Source organism: Bactrocera dorsalis, chromosome 1 (assembly GCF_023373825.1).
Source record: "Bactrocera dorsalis isolate Fly_Bdor chromosome 1, ASM2337382v1, whole genome shotgun sequence".
Taxonomy (NCBI): domain Eukaryota; kingdom Metazoa; phylum Arthropoda; class Insecta; order Diptera; family Tephritidae; genus Bactrocera; species Bactrocera dorsalis.
Genome location: NC_064303.1, coordinates 20,504,752 through 20,521,237, shown reverse-complemented (window position 1 = coordinate 20,521,237; position 16,486 = coordinate 20,504,752). Strand labels below are relative to the sequence as shown.

The 16,486-nt window shown below is 34.0% G+C and overlaps 1 protein-coding gene, 1 long non-coding RNA gene, 9 other non-coding genes and 2 pseudogenes across 11 annotated transcripts in view; all 13 read right to left on the bottom strand.

Moving 5' to 3' along the window:
• Nucleotides 1–5: 5 nt before the first annotated feature.
• The window catches only part of LOC125776582 (uncharacterized), a 187,825-nt gene continuing 171,344 nt past the window's right edge, over nucleotides 6–16,486 (bottom strand). The window contains exon 2 of the long non-coding RNA XR_007421831.1: nucleotides 6–81. This is a non-coding gene — a long non-coding RNA (uncharacterized LOC125776582). The remainder of the gene's footprint in view (nucleotides 82–16,486) is intronic.
• LOC105225632 (protein hook) lies at nucleotides 4,121–8,241 on the bottom strand. The gene is made up of 12 exons (XM_011204181.4): nucleotides 8,062–8,241; nucleotides 7,904–7,969; nucleotides 7,426–7,850; nucleotides 6,898–7,182; nucleotides 6,584–6,835; nucleotides 6,311–6,500; nucleotides 6,112–6,233; nucleotides 5,932–6,050; nucleotides 5,115–5,167; nucleotides 4,870–5,046; nucleotides 4,706–4,808; nucleotides 4,121–4,632 (listed from the first exon to the last, which is right to left on the bottom strand). Exons 1-12 carry the CDS (start codon nucleotides 8,138–8,140, stop codon nucleotides 4,500–4,502), a joined length of 2,004 nt encoding a protein of 667 aa, XP_011202483.2. The 5' UTR covers nucleotides 8,141–8,241; the 3' UTR covers nucleotides 4,121–4,499.
• On the bottom strand, nucleotides 11,325–11,443 carry LOC125776016 (5S ribosomal RNA). Its single transcript, XR_007421453.1, has one exon. It is a non-coding gene; the product is annotated as a 5S ribosomal RNA (ribosomal RNA).
• LOC125776007 (5S ribosomal RNA) lies at nucleotides 11,809–11,927 on the bottom strand. Its single transcript, XR_007421450.1, has one exon. It is a non-coding gene; the product is annotated as a 5S ribosomal RNA (ribosomal RNA).
• Nucleotides 12,292–12,409, bottom strand: LOC125776017 (5S ribosomal RNA). Its single transcript, XR_007421454.1, has one exon. It is a non-coding gene; the product is annotated as a 5S ribosomal RNA (ribosomal RNA).
• LOC125775995 (5S ribosomal RNA) lies at nucleotides 12,759–12,877 on the bottom strand. The gene has a single exon (XR_007421448.1). It is a non-coding gene; the product is annotated as a 5S ribosomal RNA (ribosomal RNA).
• On the bottom strand, nucleotides 13,223–13,348 carry LOC125776018 (5S ribosomal RNA; annotated as a pseudogene).
• Nucleotides 13,692–13,810, bottom strand: LOC125775984 (5S ribosomal RNA). The gene has a single exon (XR_007421444.1). It is a non-coding gene; the product is annotated as a 5S ribosomal RNA (ribosomal RNA).
• On the bottom strand, nucleotides 14,160–14,278 carry LOC125775972 (5S ribosomal RNA). The gene has a single exon (XR_007421441.1). It is a non-coding gene; the product is annotated as a 5S ribosomal RNA (ribosomal RNA).
• LOC125775960 (5S ribosomal RNA) lies at nucleotides 14,623–14,741 on the bottom strand. Its single transcript, XR_007421440.1, has one exon. It is a non-coding gene; the product is annotated as a 5S ribosomal RNA (ribosomal RNA).
• Nucleotides 15,088–15,213, bottom strand: LOC125776033 (5S ribosomal RNA; annotated as a pseudogene).
• Nucleotides 15,569–15,687, bottom strand: LOC125775949 (5S ribosomal RNA). The gene has a single exon (XR_007421438.1). It is a non-coding gene; the product is annotated as a 5S ribosomal RNA (ribosomal RNA).
• LOC125775938 (5S ribosomal RNA) lies at nucleotides 16,055–16,173 on the bottom strand. Its single transcript, XR_007421437.1, has one exon. It is a non-coding gene; the product is annotated as a 5S ribosomal RNA (ribosomal RNA).

Genomic DNA, 16,486 nt, shown 5'->3' with positions numbered 1-16,486 from the left:
CTATGTATAAAGCGCTACAGAGCTCGCATCAGGCAATACTCGTACTATAATACTAAGACCTTTGAAAGGTCTTGACATAGCCTACAACACGACGCTATGCATGATTAGTTTGGATATTGCGTTCAACAGTTATAGACGTGTAAACATGGAGTTCACTAACGCCGAAAATCGCGCTATTTTAAAGTTTTCCTTCCTTAAAAGCAAATCCGTTCCGTGAGATTAATGTTATTTTGGGGCATAGTACTCTATCACTTCGAACTGCGGAGGATTGGTTTGACGATTCAAAGCGGTGAAATGAAAACGACATGGATAAGCCAGCCGGCGGATGACCTGTGACGACGAATACCGATCAAATCATGGAAAACATCGAGTTAGACCGGCATGTGACATCTCGTGACATCGCCCAGATCATGGGAGTTAGTCACCAAACCATTTTAAACCATCTGCAGAAGGCTGGATACGCAAAAAAGCTTTATGCTTGAGTGCCGCATGATTTGACGCAAAAAAACCTTCTGGACCGAATCAACGCCTGCTGAAACGGAACGAACTCGACCTGTTTTTGAAGCGGATGATGATTGGCGACGAAAAATGGATCACATACGACAATATCAAGCAAAAACGGTGGTGGTCGAAGGCCGGTGAATCGTCTCAAACAGTGACCATGCCAGGATTGACGGCCAGAAAGGTTTTGCTGTGTGTTTGGTGAGATTAGATGGGAATCATCCACTATAAGCTGCTCCCATATGGCCAGGCGCTTAATTCTACCATCTAATGCGAACAACTGAACCGCTTGAAGCAGGCGATCGACCAGAAGCGGCCAGAATTGGCCAACAAGAAGGGTGTATTGTTTCACCAGGTCAACGCCACACAACACACTTCGTTGATGACTCGTCACAAGCTACGGGAGCGCGGATGGGAGGTTTTATCGCATCCACCATATAGCCCGGACATAGCGCCAAGTGATTACCACCTGTTCGTGTCCATGGCAAAAGCCCTTGTTGGTGTAAAGTTGAACTCAAAAAAAGTGGCTGTTCGAGTTCTTCGCAAATAGGAAGGGGGGCTTCTACGAGGACGGCATTATGAAGTTGCCGTTTAGGTGGAAACAGATTAACGAACGAAACGCTGCCTACTTGAACTAAATCTGATCACTGTAATACTTTTTATAAAACATTGAATAAAGAGCAAAAGAGCAGAAGGGATATTTGACAACCTAATATTTGAATAAGTTGAGAAAAATTTGTATAAAAAATCGTTTATGTATATTTCTGGTTAAGTTATGGCTTAATTTGAGAATTGTAGCTGTAACCTTTTGTGACTCACTGTAGACTATGTTTAGAATTAAAAAAAAAAAACATAAATATATATAAATTGTATGTACATATGTCTATTAATAAAATTATAGTTGTGTTATATTATTGTATATGATTAATTAATAAGCAATTTTTTGTTAAAAATCACCAAAGAATACGTTATCTGCATTTATAGTTACATGTACATATGAACATGTATTGGCATAATTTATAATAATAACAATCTTACTGTAAATGACTGTTGCTTTATGTTAAATATTTATTTTCAAAAAACTTTCTAATCATATATGTATGAATATACTATATGTACATATGTACAGATTAATTGAAATCACTTGCTATTTATTTTTTTATTAATTTTAAGCTTAGCAGCTATATATTATATGTGTGTAGTATTGATATCTGAAAGATAAAGATACTTAAAAAATACAAAGACATATATGAGTAAAGGGTTTGTTTACAAATATGTTATTAACAAGCTAGACTATATAGATTTGTATTTACATATTGTAGAAACGTACCAGTGCCAAAGAGACTAGTACATAAAATAGATATAGTCATACAAATACATATACACAACTTTAGTTGCGGCATACTAGCATAAACATATGTGTATAAGATATTAAATTGAATGTATGTAAAATAAATAAAATAAATCATATTTGTCCAAAAAATTATAAACAAAATTGTTGCAATTGTATTGTTGAAAGGCGGCTTCTAAAGGGATAAACGTGAAAATTGGAAAGTAACATTGTCTTTGTGAAAAGAAATCAGAAGTTTTTAGACGGTTACTTTGTACGATGAAAGGGGTTTTAATTTTTTCGTCAACTTTTCATTTTTTAAATCAGGTTTGCAAATTTTTTAATAAAAAAAATTTGTATTAAAAATTATATTTTTAATTATTCTAACATCTGGGGTTAGACATAAAATATTCAATTTTTATTCTTATGAATTTAGAATTAAAAATTCAAAAATATATTTATAATAAAAAAATTTAATTTAGAAAGTTTTAGTTTTTAATTTAATACTTAAAATTAAAAATTATATTTTTAACCCCAAAATTAGAACTTGAAAATTATAGAATATAAATTGTTTGAATGTGTAAGCTTGTCGACCAGTGATCCTTGGAGATGACGGCCCAGTGCAAACTGAAGGTTCAAAATAATAGTATGCAAACTCAAACAAATTTTAATTCTGAAACAATTTTTTTTTTTTTTGTATTTAATTATAAGCTTGGAAATATTTTTTTAATTATAATTTTATTTTTCAATCTGGTATTTCGGATTAAAAAATTAATTTTTAATTCGGTTTTTCATATTAAATTTCTTTTTAAACCCGTATCCCAAATACATTTACATTTTTCAATACGGCTTTGCGATTAAAAATTAGTTTTAGATAAGATTTTGGGGATTACAAAATTAAACAAAAAATCAAATGTTAATTCCATGGTTTAAATTCATAATTATAATTTGATTATGAAAATATTTTTAATATCGATGAGAGATAATGTTATCATATGTGTTTCAAACGGCTTTTGTGGAAATACCGGTGTATTAAAATGTCAAATTCGAGTGCCAGACAAAATTAAAAAACAAATACATACATATAAATGATCTAAAAAGCGTAAATAGGTTATTCGTCATTGAAAATTTCCCAATAAGAACTTTCTAGTTAGAATGCTGCGAATAAATTAAGCAGAAATCAAAGACTGCTGAATTTTGATTTTTTTTTTGCTATTTGTAGTTTCAAGTATTCCTCTTGGAGTAAAAATCAAAACAATGTTAGTTATGTAAATTCCTTTAAATAATAAATTATAGAAACTTGTGTATATTCTACCCATCCATTTAAGTAAGGCACCTTTTTTGCGAATTATGAAGTTTCAGCTTTAGTTTCAGGCGAGGCGAATTCAGAGTTACTTCAAATTGAATTCGCCTTAGCCGTTGCAACTAATTATTGTGAAAAATGTCTTGCGGGAAGCAAAACGAAAAGTTATAATTTTCAAGTGTGCTACATATATCATTGTCGATTTTGAATGCGGAATAAGCTCTATTATGAACGCTGTTAGCATTAAAATAAACTATGTTTAGTGAAAGGAAAATAAGTTATCAGTGTTATATAACAGAACATGTAGCAACCCTTGGTTTATTACTCCCAAGGCTTAATGTGAGGTAAGTAAGTGTTCGTGAACGTACTTTTTTGTTTCTTTATGCTCTTCAACAACTTTTGCGTAAAATGAAGAAATTTGACTTTTAGATATTATATTTAATAGGATCAGCTCCAAGCAATGATCGCACTCCTTGGGGCGAAATATCGTAGAATCCGTTGTTGTTGTTGGCGATTAAATCGTAGTCAATCTGGACATGCTCCTCTGTCTGTCTATTTGTATATACACAACCTATAGTTTCTTGGTTTCGAAGATATCGATATAAAATTTTGCAAACGTCCTTTTTTAACCGCCGATACCATTTAGCTGTCACAGACTGACCGGCCAAAAATTATTGCCTTGTGGCACATTTTTATTTGACGAATTGTATATTCAACCAATTTAACATGGATATTATCCACGGTATATTCTTCGACCATATTGTACTTATTGGCCTACTATAGCTCATAAGTGCCATAAAAAATTACAGATAAAAACCAAATTCTTGTATGGAAAACTTTTTTGTTTGCAAAGGGTACAACCGAAATTTACTTTTTTTTCTTGCTCCAATGAGTATTTATTAATTATTATATTATAAACTGCTATTTGCTATTCGCGAAACCGCTAGAAAAGGCAGTTATCTATAAAAAAAATACACACAAATATAAATGAATAATAAATATAATAATATGTATATTTTTAATACTTGTGAATGTATAATAAAATTAATACAACCAATAATATATTAATTAAATGTGTTTATGAAGGTAACAGCGTACAGATAAGATCTGTTCAAAGAATTCAAAGAAATATTTTAATTATTTCTTATTGGCAAATCTTAAGTTTGCTTTGTATAAAACTTGTGGAGTTTTGTATAAATAATTATGTTAATGCATGTCCAATATAATTATACAAAAAATAGGTACGCAAAATATACGCTCATTTTGGATATGATATTAAATAATTACTATTGCCAACTTGTATTAATAATTCGGGGTATAATTCCTATCTAACTTGAAGAAATATACTAAATATATAAAGGAATTTTATTTGTTCTTAAATGTCGTTAGTGATTTTCGGGGCGCAGATTGACGTTGACGCGCTAAAAATGTCTGTCCCTGTCCCATTAATAAAGCCAGTTTAGCATCAATTGCATCACGTTGTGCATTTACGCCCAATCTGTAAAATAAAACATAAAAATACAGGTTAACAGAACGCAATACAACTAAAACAAGTATTTATATCAAAAGACCTGTAAAAAGCCGTTGTCATTAATTGCTCCTCCAACGTACTCATTCCTGCTTTTGGTTCTTCTTCAGAATCCTGCGACCGCTCAAGCAGATTTACATCGATAACTGTAAAAAAAGAAACATACATTTTTTTTTCATTCTGTCAATCAGCTTGAAATTAGCATACCATTGGCAAGCCTTGGATCAAGACTTTTTATTACTTCCTTTGCTTTATCCACACATTTTCTATATTTCGCATCACAAGCCAAAAGATCTTGTTCACGAGTGGTGAGTGTATTTTCCAATTGTGTTATCTTATTTTGCAAAGACACATTTTGAGAAACTGATTCCTCTAATTGCAAAGCTGAAAAAAAGGTTTTTGAATTGTTAAAAACAAAAATATTACTCGCAAGATTATGTATTTTACTTTACTTTTTTGTTCATTTAGTTCCATTAGTTGCTTAATTTGCTTGCCAAATTCAAACCTGTTATAAATAAGAACAAGAAAAAGCATTAACTTCGGTTGCTACAAAACCATAATACCCTCACAAATAAAAAAGTTCGCATTTAAGAAGGTAATTTGCATCGTTCAGTTTGTATGTAAACTATATCCTATAGTGAATCGATCTAAAACATTTGTTCTGAGATTTGTAGGTTTTTTTTGGACAATAATTCGTGTTAAATTTCGAGAAGATATCTCGACAAATAAAAAAGTTAACAGTTAGTGACAAGGAGCGAATTTTAATCGATCAGTTTATTTGGCAGTTACTGTAGTTGCTATAGTGATCCGATATAAAAAACGAAAAATGTATTGCTTTAAATAATAATTGATGTCAAATTTCGTGTAAATATCTCTACAAATAAATAAGGTTTCCATGCAAGGCTTGATTTTGATCGTTCAGTTTGTATGACGGCTGTTACTATAGCGATTGATCGAAATGATTTGTTCGTAGATCGTAGCCCTGTTTTTAACAAAAATATCGGCAATGCCAACAAATGAGCAGCTGCTTAAAGAGAAAAGGTCATGTGCAAAATTACAGATCGATATTTGGAAAACTGAAGGACTAGTTTGCGTATATACAGAGAGACCGACGGACTTGGATAAATTAATGGCTCGTCAAGCTAATTATTTATATAAGTGTATATATAAAAGTTTGCAAAATTTGCTTCTGTGTTTAGCAAACCTAATTACCCTTTCCAAGATATAAATATATAAATATATACTTGTGAGCGTATAGACAGAACTTACTCTTTGAGATTTGGATCTCCACTCTGTGAAGCATGCGACAGTGATAGTATCCGTTCATTGGCTAACTTCAATTGTTCGCGTAAATTATCATTGCGTTTATTTGCATCATCCAAAAGTTGCTATATACAAGAGATTTTCATTGCTGAATGGTTGGAATACTACATATATATGTTTACTTACCGTTAATGCCGTTTGACCACCTTGACCTTCACGCAAAGCTTTATTTTCCAATTCCAAACGGTGTACTTTTTCTACAAGTGCGGTAGGTTGTAGTTCTTTAGACATTGTGTTTCCATTCAGGCCTTGAATAATAAATGTTTGATGAAAAAAATAATGAAATGTAATTTATAATGGAGTTTTAAAGTGTAGTTGTACTTACTTCCAGAACTTGTCGAAAGTTGCCCACATTTAAGTTCGTCTAAAGCTTCTCGAAGATTATCCCGCTCTTTAAGTAAACTTTCCTTGGCACGTTGCAATGCACAAATATTGCTTTCAAGATTTTTATTATCAAATTCTAATTTAACATTTTTACTCATTTCTCCATCAAGTTGTGTATGCAGGTCTTGAATCTGCAGGCAAGTAATGTTTTTTTTACTCATACATAAGTACATATATATATGTATACTAACAATGAATGTTGTATATAGCAAACCTTATTTTTGAAAAGTTCCACTTGTCCCTTAAGTGTTGCAGATTTTTTAGCATCTTCTTCGAATTGCACTATTTGCTGTACATAATCAGCACTTCTTTCTTCTAATATTTTAATATGCTTTTTTAAATCGTTATATTCTTCCAAACGTTTTTTATAAGTGTCTAACTGTATTTCACATTCTTTTAATTTATCATTTGATTCTCTCAATACGTCAACTTCATCTTTCAGTTGCATTAATTCCGAAGTACTTTTCTAAATATAAAAATATAGAAAAAATAATATATATTTTTTTTAATTTCAATAGTATTACTTACGGTAAGTTCATCGATTCGCTGTTGCATGGTTTGCATTTCTTTTTCCTGCTGTTGAACTTTTAATTTTAAATCTTCTCTAGTGGCATCTGACTGTAAGAGGTCTTCTTTCATACGATCGAGTTGTCGCCTAAGTTCGGAATAGCGTACAGATCCTGCTTGCACGGGGCCGATAGAAACTCCATCGTCTCCAATTTCAGATTTTGAAGACTGTAGATGTTGAACTTCAAGCTGGAGTTTTGCAAGCTCTTGCTGCATGTTCGATTTTTCTTCTATCAGCAATAGATTCTAAAAGTTACATTTTGTGTTAAAATTTTTATGAAAATCGGTGGGGAGATAGCTTAGAATCTGGGGCCGAGCATAGGATACTTTCTATCCCTTTGTGTTAAAAATCAATTCAATCGTTTTTATTCATAAATATTATATTGAATTAAATATTGTATTGAATAGTTATAATTAATGTATAACTTAGCCAAAGCAAAGCGAGGAGGAAGTTCTCTAGTTAATTAAATAAGAATATATTTGAAATACCTTTTTTTCTGCTTCGAAACATTTTTGAGCCAATGCGTCTCTTTCTTCCTGTAATATTTTATTATCAAAATTTGTTATGCTTTGCGACGTGCGCGATGGGAAATCTCCCTGCCATGTCGACTCCAGATCTTGTAAAGCACGCATTATATTAGCTTGCAATGATTCTTCTAAACACATAATTTGTCGAATATAATCTTGCCCTGCAGCACAGTTAACAGCACATCCAAGGATTAGTTGTAGCAGACGCTCTAATTCACCAGCATCACATTTTTCAGCAATACGCTGGGCATCGGGTCGTGCAAAGTCCGCAAGCGAGTAACTTAATACGTCACTATAATAATCATACACTCCTTCAACAACCTTTTTTAAATTACTCATCTTTAAACGCCAATTGATGCCCGAATTAATTTTCGACAACCACGAACCTAGAACGTTAGTCAATATAATATTGTACATTTAAATTTGAATAATTACAGACCAGTGAAGACATCCGGAGCAAATTGATTTAATGCCTGCGCGAGGGCTACTCCATCAGATAGTTCCTCTAAAAATATAGTTTAAGAAGTTTATATGTATGTTTGAATCATCTGTATTTAGAAATTGACACTACTTTCTATTCAGTATTACTCGTCTCACCTAAATTGGAATGCGGAGCTGTTAAATTGAGGGTTTTAAACCATTCAATTAAACTTTGACACATATCACCCCGTTCCATTATATTTTCTTTACAAAATTTAACAAAACAAATTGCAACAATTAAAGATATTAAAATAGAGAGAAGTTTTCCTGTAAAACAGCTGCAAGACTATCGATATAATTAACATCACCAACCTATTATCAGAAAAATCGATAATAAATTTAACAAATTCTGCGACGGTTCGAAACTTGAATATGAAGCAATTATCTATACCAGAGAACGTAAATATACGTTCTCTGTCTATACTACCTTTCTGGTTTGAAACTTGACTATACAAGTCATTTCCCACTATCTCGACTAAACCAGAGACGTATATTTATAGAGAAGGTTCACACGATGTCAAAAAATTTAGGGATATTTCAATTTTGGGATATTTACTGTTTTGGATGAGTGCATTTCACCACAGAAAATTATTAGCGCATTTCACCACTTAACATCAGGGGCACGACTATAACAGAACTGAGTAGTTATTAGAGCCAATGGGAAAAAATATGTAATTTCAATGTTAGAAATGTACGCTTACAGATTGGTATATTTACAATGCGCAAACGACTGCTTATAATTTATATACAAACATACATATGTATGTATATTTTCTATATATTTTATATCAAAGCAGACAAACATCTATGTACGTACAAATTGAGCTATTTCATGATGAATTCCTTAAAATCTTTGGAAATACATGCATTATTACCTATGGATGTAAATCTTTAATTAATGTAGGTTTGATAAGATATATACATACATACATACATATTTATTTACAGGTCAGGTCTTTAAAAGTTTTGATAACAAGTTAAAAGACCAAGACCTTTGTAGAAAAAGATGTGCAAAATGATCTCATTTCTTCAAAGAAAATTGATGACCTTCATGAAATATGCATATCGGATTATTTCGTTATCATTTCCATATGTAACATATGTATATTATTTCTTTGGCACATTTGTATGTTTACGAAAGCAAATGCGAGCCACATATATATGTATGTATGTACATATATTCATAATAACAAGTGTCGCACGCATCTTTCGCATCTCTGTTTTCACGGTCAACCAATGGCCCGAAACAGACGTTTTGTCAAAGAGTCAAATGCTGAACACATTGAGCGGGCAGACTGCAAGCGACATCTGTCAAATATTAAAATATACACGTTCATATGGACACAGTTATGTAGTTGTGCAGCTGTCTAAATAACTGTGTCCTTAAGAATGTGTGTATTTCAATATCAGATTCAGATGGCGCTTGCAATCTGTCGCGTTCTGTGTTCAGCACATCAATCTGTCGAAGCACTGACGCGACGAGACGCCCCGAAAGAAACTAACAACGATCGCCGATTGTTACCGCTTCCCTTGCCGCTGTAACAGCTTTCGCCTTCCAACGTGCGTAAATATGTATGCATATGTATGAGCTTGCATACATATCGACGCAGTTTTGCGAGTCACGGAAAAATATTTAGACAAATATTATAAATCGACAACTCCTATGTTGCCACTTTTGTCACTTCTTTCTGTGAAGAAAGCATCAGAAAGATGTTCAATTTATGATTTTTAGCTTTTGCCATCGTCGCGAAAAGACGCTTCTTGGCAAAGGCGTGCTCGGGGAGGATGTAATGGTGTCTACTTTTACGAAATGAAGCGAGTTTGCCTGTTGAAAGTGCGCTTGCGTTCATGAATGAATATATTGTTGTTGTGTGCTTTCCTACAAATTTGAGCATCGACTATTTGGCTGCCATATTGACCTGGTGACGCTGCTGATGCTATATTAGACGATTGTTGTTTTTGTAGAACAATATTTGTACTGTTTGCGGGTGACATATCTACATGTGTACGCATATAAGTATGTATGTTGTGTATGCATTATTTGTGTGGAATGCCATACGCACATATTTACATGTGTACGCATATAAGTATGTTTGATGCTATTTGAAACGATTCTTGTATTTACATGTGTACGCATATTTGTATGTTGGTTTGTGTATACACTATTTGTTCGGCAATGTCGTACACATATGCATATGTACATATGTACATATAGAGCAGTGCGTGCACACTTTTTACTAAATGATAATATTTGAAGTTGAATTCTACCTACATAAGTATGTATGTAACTATGTGTTAATATCTAGATGCATATGAAAATTTAAATGATGAAATGTGATTTACGTATAATATTGTTGTAATATATAATATTAAGTGTTTTAGGGTATCTCATATACATATGTACATATGTATATACAACCATATTCATACATATTTATATGAAATTATATAATATTATCAAACATTATAAAATATTTAATAAATTAACTCTTATTCGCAAATTAACTAAAATTGAAAATAGCATAATTTTATTAGAAATGTTATCAGTTTTGCATGCATCAGAAAAATATGCAAAATGATAATCATATCAATTAATATGATTGCATGTAAACGTGTATAATTATATCCAAAAGACTAACATACGTCTGTAATAAGGAATGTATATTTTCTGAGCATAATTTTCATTGAATGCTCAGCTCTGTTCACGCGCCCACTGTTAAAGTTTCTCCTTCTTTAGCCAGCTGTGGTGAAATGCCACCCATCGCATTTTGTTAGCTTTTGACAGTCACACGCTTTGTCCGTTGTTGGACCTTCTCTATAAATATACGTTCTCTGGACTAAACGACACACGTGTTTCTTTTTTCACTCCGAACGTTCGGAGTACTTCCATTCTTTACAAAAAGGAACAAAAATTTGTTCAGACCCAACAAACGCGGTATACTAACAGCGCCCTTAGCCCGACGCTGCTTAATTTCGGTGATCGGACGAGAACCGATGTATTCAGCGTGGTATGGTCGTTGGCATATTAACTTCCTTCAGTTTACTACTTGAGTAACCCACGTATCACGTAGAAAAAGTGTGTTTTCAAAGATAGGCAACCGGGGTTGGAACTACAGCTGGGGTATTCTTTTTATTCCGTCTTTACCACAGGATTCATAGAATATTCTTCCGCTCAACTTTTTAACGGTTTAATAGCTTAACTGTTAAACTGTTTCTGTGCTATACTAATATACTAATTCATGACGTATTGTGCCAATTGTGCTGCTATCAACGCCAATGATAAATTTATATAATATATACATATAAATATAATTATTTAAATATTTTTGTTGGAAAAAAAAAAAAAAAAAAAAAAAAATTAAAACAAAAAGGTTGTTGGGAGCCAACAACACGCGGTGTTCCCAAGCGGTCCCCCATCTAAGTACTAACCGCGCCCGACGCTGCTTAATTTCGGTGATCGGACGAGAACCGATGTATTCAGCGTGGTATGGTCGTTGGCATATTAACTTCCTTCAGTTTACTACTTGAGTAACCCACGTATCACGTAGAAAAAGTGTGTTTTCAAAGATAGGCAACCGGGGTTGGAACTACAGCTGGGGTATTCTTTTTATTCCGTCTTTACCACAGGATTCATAGAATATTCTTCCGCTCAACTTTTTAACGGTTTAATAGCTTAACTGTTAAACTGTTTCTGTGCTATACTAATATACTAATTCATGACGTATTGTGCCAATTGTGCTGCTATCAATGCCAATGATAAATTTATATAATATATACATAATATAAGTATAAGTATGTAAATATTTTTGTTGAAAAAAAAAAAAAAAATAAGAAATAGGAAATTAAAACAAAAAGGTTGTTGGGAGCCAACAACACGCGGTGTTCCCAAGCGGTCCCCCATCTAAGTACTAACCGCGCCCGACGCTGCTTAATTTCGGTGATCGGACGAGAACCGATGTATTCAGCGTGGTATGGTCGTTGGCATATTAACTTCCTTCAGTTTACTACTTGAGTAACCCACGTATCACGTAGAAAAAGTGTGTTTTCAAAGATAGGCAACCGGGGTTGGAACTACAGCTGGGGTATTCTTTTTATTCCGTCTTTACCACAGGATTCATAGAATATTCTTCCGCTCAACTTTTTAACGGTTTAATAGCTTAACTGTTAAACTGTTTCTGTGCTATACTAATATACTAATTCATGACGTATTGTGCCAATTGTGCTGCTATCAATGCCAATGATAAATTTATATAATATATACATAATATAAATATAAGTATGTAAATATTTTTGTTGAAAAAAAAAAAAAAATAAGAAATAGGAAATTAAAACAAAAAGGTTGTTGGGAGCCAACAACACGCGGTGTTCCAAGCGGTCCCCCATCTAAGTACTAACCGCGCCCGACGCTGCTTAATTTCGGTGATCGGACGAGAACCGATGTATTCAGCGTGGTATGGTCGTTGGCATATTAACTTCCTTCAGTTTACTACTTGAGTAACCCACGTATCACGTAGAAAAAGTGTGTTTTCAAAGATAGGCAACCGGGGTTGGAACTACAGCTGGGGTATTCTTTTTATTCCGTCTTTACCACAGGATTCATAGAATATTCTTCCGCTCAACTTTTTAACGGTTTAATAGCTTAACTGTTAAACTGTTTCTGTGCTATACTAATATACTAATTCATGACGTATTGTGCCAATTGTGCTGCTATCAATGCCAATGATAAATTTATATAATATATACATATAAGTATGTAAATATTTTTGTTGAAAAAAAAATAAGAAATAGGAAATTAAAACAAAAAGGTTGTTGGGAGCCAACAACACGCGGTGTTCCCAAGCGGTCCCCCATCTAAGTACTAACCGCGCCCGACGCTGCTTAATTTCGGTGATCGGACGAGAACCGATGTATTCAGCGTGGTATGGTCGTTGGCATATTAACTTCCTTCAGTTTACTACTTGAGTAACCCACGTATCACGTAGAAAAAGTGTGTTTTCAAAGATAGGCAACCGGGGTTGGAACTACAGCTGGGGTATTCTTTTTATTCCGTCTTTACCACAGGATTCATAGAATATTCTTCCGCTCAACTTTTTAACGGTTTAATAGCTTAACTGTTAAACTGTTTCTGTGCTATACTAATATACTAATTCATGACGTATTGTGCCAATTGTGCTGCTATCAACGCCAATGATAAATTTATATAATATATACATATAAGTATGTAAATATTTTTGTTGGAAAAAAAAAAAAAAAAAATTAAAACAAAAAGGTTGTTGGGAGCCAACAACACGCGGTGTTCCCAAGCGGTCCCCCATCTAAGTACTAACCGCGCCCTTAACCCGACGCTGCTTAATTTCGGTGATCGGACGAGAACCGATGTATTCAGCGTGGTATGGTCGTTGGCATATTAACTTCCTTCAGTTTACTACTTGAGTAACCCACGTATCACGTAGAAAAAGTGTGTTTTCAAAGATAGGCAACCGGGGTTGGAACTACAGCTGGGGTATTCTTTTTATTCCGTCTTTACCACAGGATTCATAGAATATTCTTCCGCTCAACTTTTTAACGGTTTAATAGCTTAACTGTTAAACTGTTTCTGTGCTATACTAATATACTAATTCATGACGTATTGTGCCAATTGTGCTGCTATCAACGCCAATGATAAATTTATATAATATATACATATAAGTATGTAAATATTTTTGTTGGAAAAAAAAAAAAAAAATTAAAACAAAAAGGTTGTTGGGAGCCAACAACACGCGGTGTTCCCAAGCGGTCCCCCATCTAAGTACTAACCGCGCCCGACGCTGCTTAATTTCGGTGATCGGACGAGAACCGATGTATTCAGCGTGGTATGGTCGTTGGCATATTAACTTCCTTCAGTTTACTACTTGAGTAACCCACGTATCACGTAGAAAAAGTGTGTTTTCAAAGATAGGCAACCGGGGTTGGAACTACAGCTGGGGTATTCTTTTTATTCCGTCTTTACCACAGGATTCATAGAATATTCTTCCGCTCAACTTTTTAACGGTTTAATAGCTTAACTGTTAAACTGTTTCTGTGCTATACTAATATACTAATTCATGACGTATTGTGCCAATTGTGCTGCTATCAACGCCAATGATAAATTTATATAATATATACATAAAAGTATGTAAATATTTTTGTTGAAAAAAAAATAAGAAATAGGAAATTAAAACAAAAAGGTTGTTGGGAGCCAACAACACGCGGTGTTCCCAAGCGGTCCCCCATCTAAGTACTAACCGCGCCCGACGCTGCTTAATTTCGGTGATCGGACGAGAACCGATGTATTCAGCGTGGTATGGTCGTTGGCATATTAACTTCCTTCAGTTTACTACTTGAGTAACCCACGTATCACGTAGAAAAAGTGTGTTTTCAAAGATAGGCAACCGGGGTTGGAACTACAGCTGGGGTATTCTTTTTATTCCGTCTTTACCACAGGATTCATAGAATATTCTTCCGCTCAACTTTTTAACGGTTTAATAGCTTAACTGTTAAACTGTTTCTGTGCTATACTAATATACTAATTCATGACGTATTGTGCCAATTGTGCTGCTATCAACGCCAATGATAAATTTATATAATATATACATATAAGTATGTAAATATTTTTGTTGGAAAAAAAAAAAAAAAAATTAAAACAAAAAGGTTGTTGGGAGCCAACAACACGCGGTGTTCCCAAGCGGTCCCCCATCTAAGTACTAACCGCGCCCGACGCTGCTTAATTTCGGTGATCGGACGAGAACCGATGTATTCAGCGTGGTATGGTCGTTGGCATATTAACTTCCTTCAGTTTACTACTTGAGTAACCCACGTATCACGTAGAAAAAGTGTGTTTTCAAAGATAGGCAACCGGGGTTGGAACTACAGCTGGGGTATTCTTTTTATTCCGTCTTTACCACAGGATTCATAGAATATTCTTCCGCTCAACTTTTTAACGGTTTAATAGCTTAACTGTTAAACTGTTTCTGTGCTATACTAATATACTAATTCATGACGTATTGTGCCAATTGTGCTGCTATCAATGCCAATGATAAATTTATATAATATATACATATAAGTATGTAAATATTTTTGTTGGAAAAAAAAAAAAAAAAAAATTAAAACAAAAAGGTTGTTGGGAGCCAACAACACGCGGTGTTCCCAAGCGGTCCCCCATCTAAGTACTAACCGCGCCCTTATCCCGACGCTGCTTAATTTCGGTGATCGGACGAGAACCGATGTATTCAGCGTGGTATGGTCGTTGGCATATTAACTTCCTTCAGTTTACTACTTGAGTAACCCACGTATCACGTAGAAAAAGTGTGTTTTCAAAGATAGGCAACCGGGGTTGGAACTACAGCTGGGGTATTCTTTTTATTCCGTCTTTACCACAGGATTCATAGAATATTCTTCCGCTCAACTTTTTAACGGTTTAATAGCTTAACTGTTAAACTGTTTCTGTGCTATACTAATATACTAATTCATGACGTATTGTGCCAATTGTGCTGCTATCAATGCCAATGATAAATTTATATAATATATACATATAAGTATGTAAATATTTTTGTTGAAAAAAAAAAAAAAATAAGAAATAGGAAATTAAAACAAAAAGGTTGTTGGGAGCCAACAACACGCGGTGTTCCCAAGCGGTCCCCCATCTAAGTACTAACCGCGCCCGACGCTGCTTAATTTCGGTGATCGGACGAGAACCGATGTATTCAGCGTGGTATGGTCGTTGGCATATTAACTTCCTTCAGTTTACTACTTGAGTAACCCACGTATCACGTAGAAAAAGTGTGTTTTCAAAGATAGGCAACCGGGGTTGGAACTACAGCTGGGGTATTCTTTTTATTCCGTCTTTACCACAGGATTCATAGAATATTCTTCCGCTCAACTTTTTAACGGTTTAATAGCTTAACTGTTAAACTGTTTCTGTGCTATACTAATATACTAATTCATGACGTATTGTGCCAATTGTGCTGCTATCAATGCCAATGATAAATTTATATAATATATACATATAAGTATGTAAATATTTTTGTTGAAAAAAAAAAAAAAACAACAACGAAAATAAGAAATAGGAAATTAAAACAAAAAGGTTGTTGGGAGCCAACAACACGCGGTGTTCCCAAGCGGTCCCCCATCTAAGTACTAACCGCGCCCGACGCTGCTTAATTTCGGTGATCGGACGAGAACCGATGTATTCAGCGTGGTATGGTCGTTGGCATATTAACTTCCTTCAGTTTACTACTTGAGTAACCCACGTATCACGTAGAAAAAGTGTGTTTTCAAAGATAGGCAACCGGGGTTGGAACTACAGCTGGGGTATTCTTTTTATTCCGTCTTTACCACAGGATTCATAGAATATTCTTCCGCTCAACTTTTTAACGGTTTAATAGCTTAACTGTTAAACTGTTTCTGTGCTATACTAATATACTAATTCATGACGTATTGTGCCAATTGTGCTGCTATCAACGCCAATGATAAATTTATATAATATATACATATAAGTATGTAAATATTTTTGTTGGAAAAAAAA

What these genes read in the sequence shown, in the direction of transcription:
- LOC105225632 (XM_011204181.4), bottom strand. Translation starts at nt 8,140, where the DNA reads ATGGAACGGGGTGATATGTGTCAAAGTTTAATTGAATGGTTTAAAACC. An exon ending in GTTTCGAAGCAGAAAAAAAG is followed by an intron (nt 7,183 to 7,425) that starts GTATTTCAAATA and finishes TGTAACTTTTAG; the next exon opens with AATCTATTGCTGATAGAAGA. An exon ending in ATGACAACGGCTTTTTACAG is followed by an intron (nt 4,633 to 4,705) that starts GTCTTTTGATAT and finishes TTTATTTTACAG; the next exon opens with ATTGGGCGTAAATGCACAAC.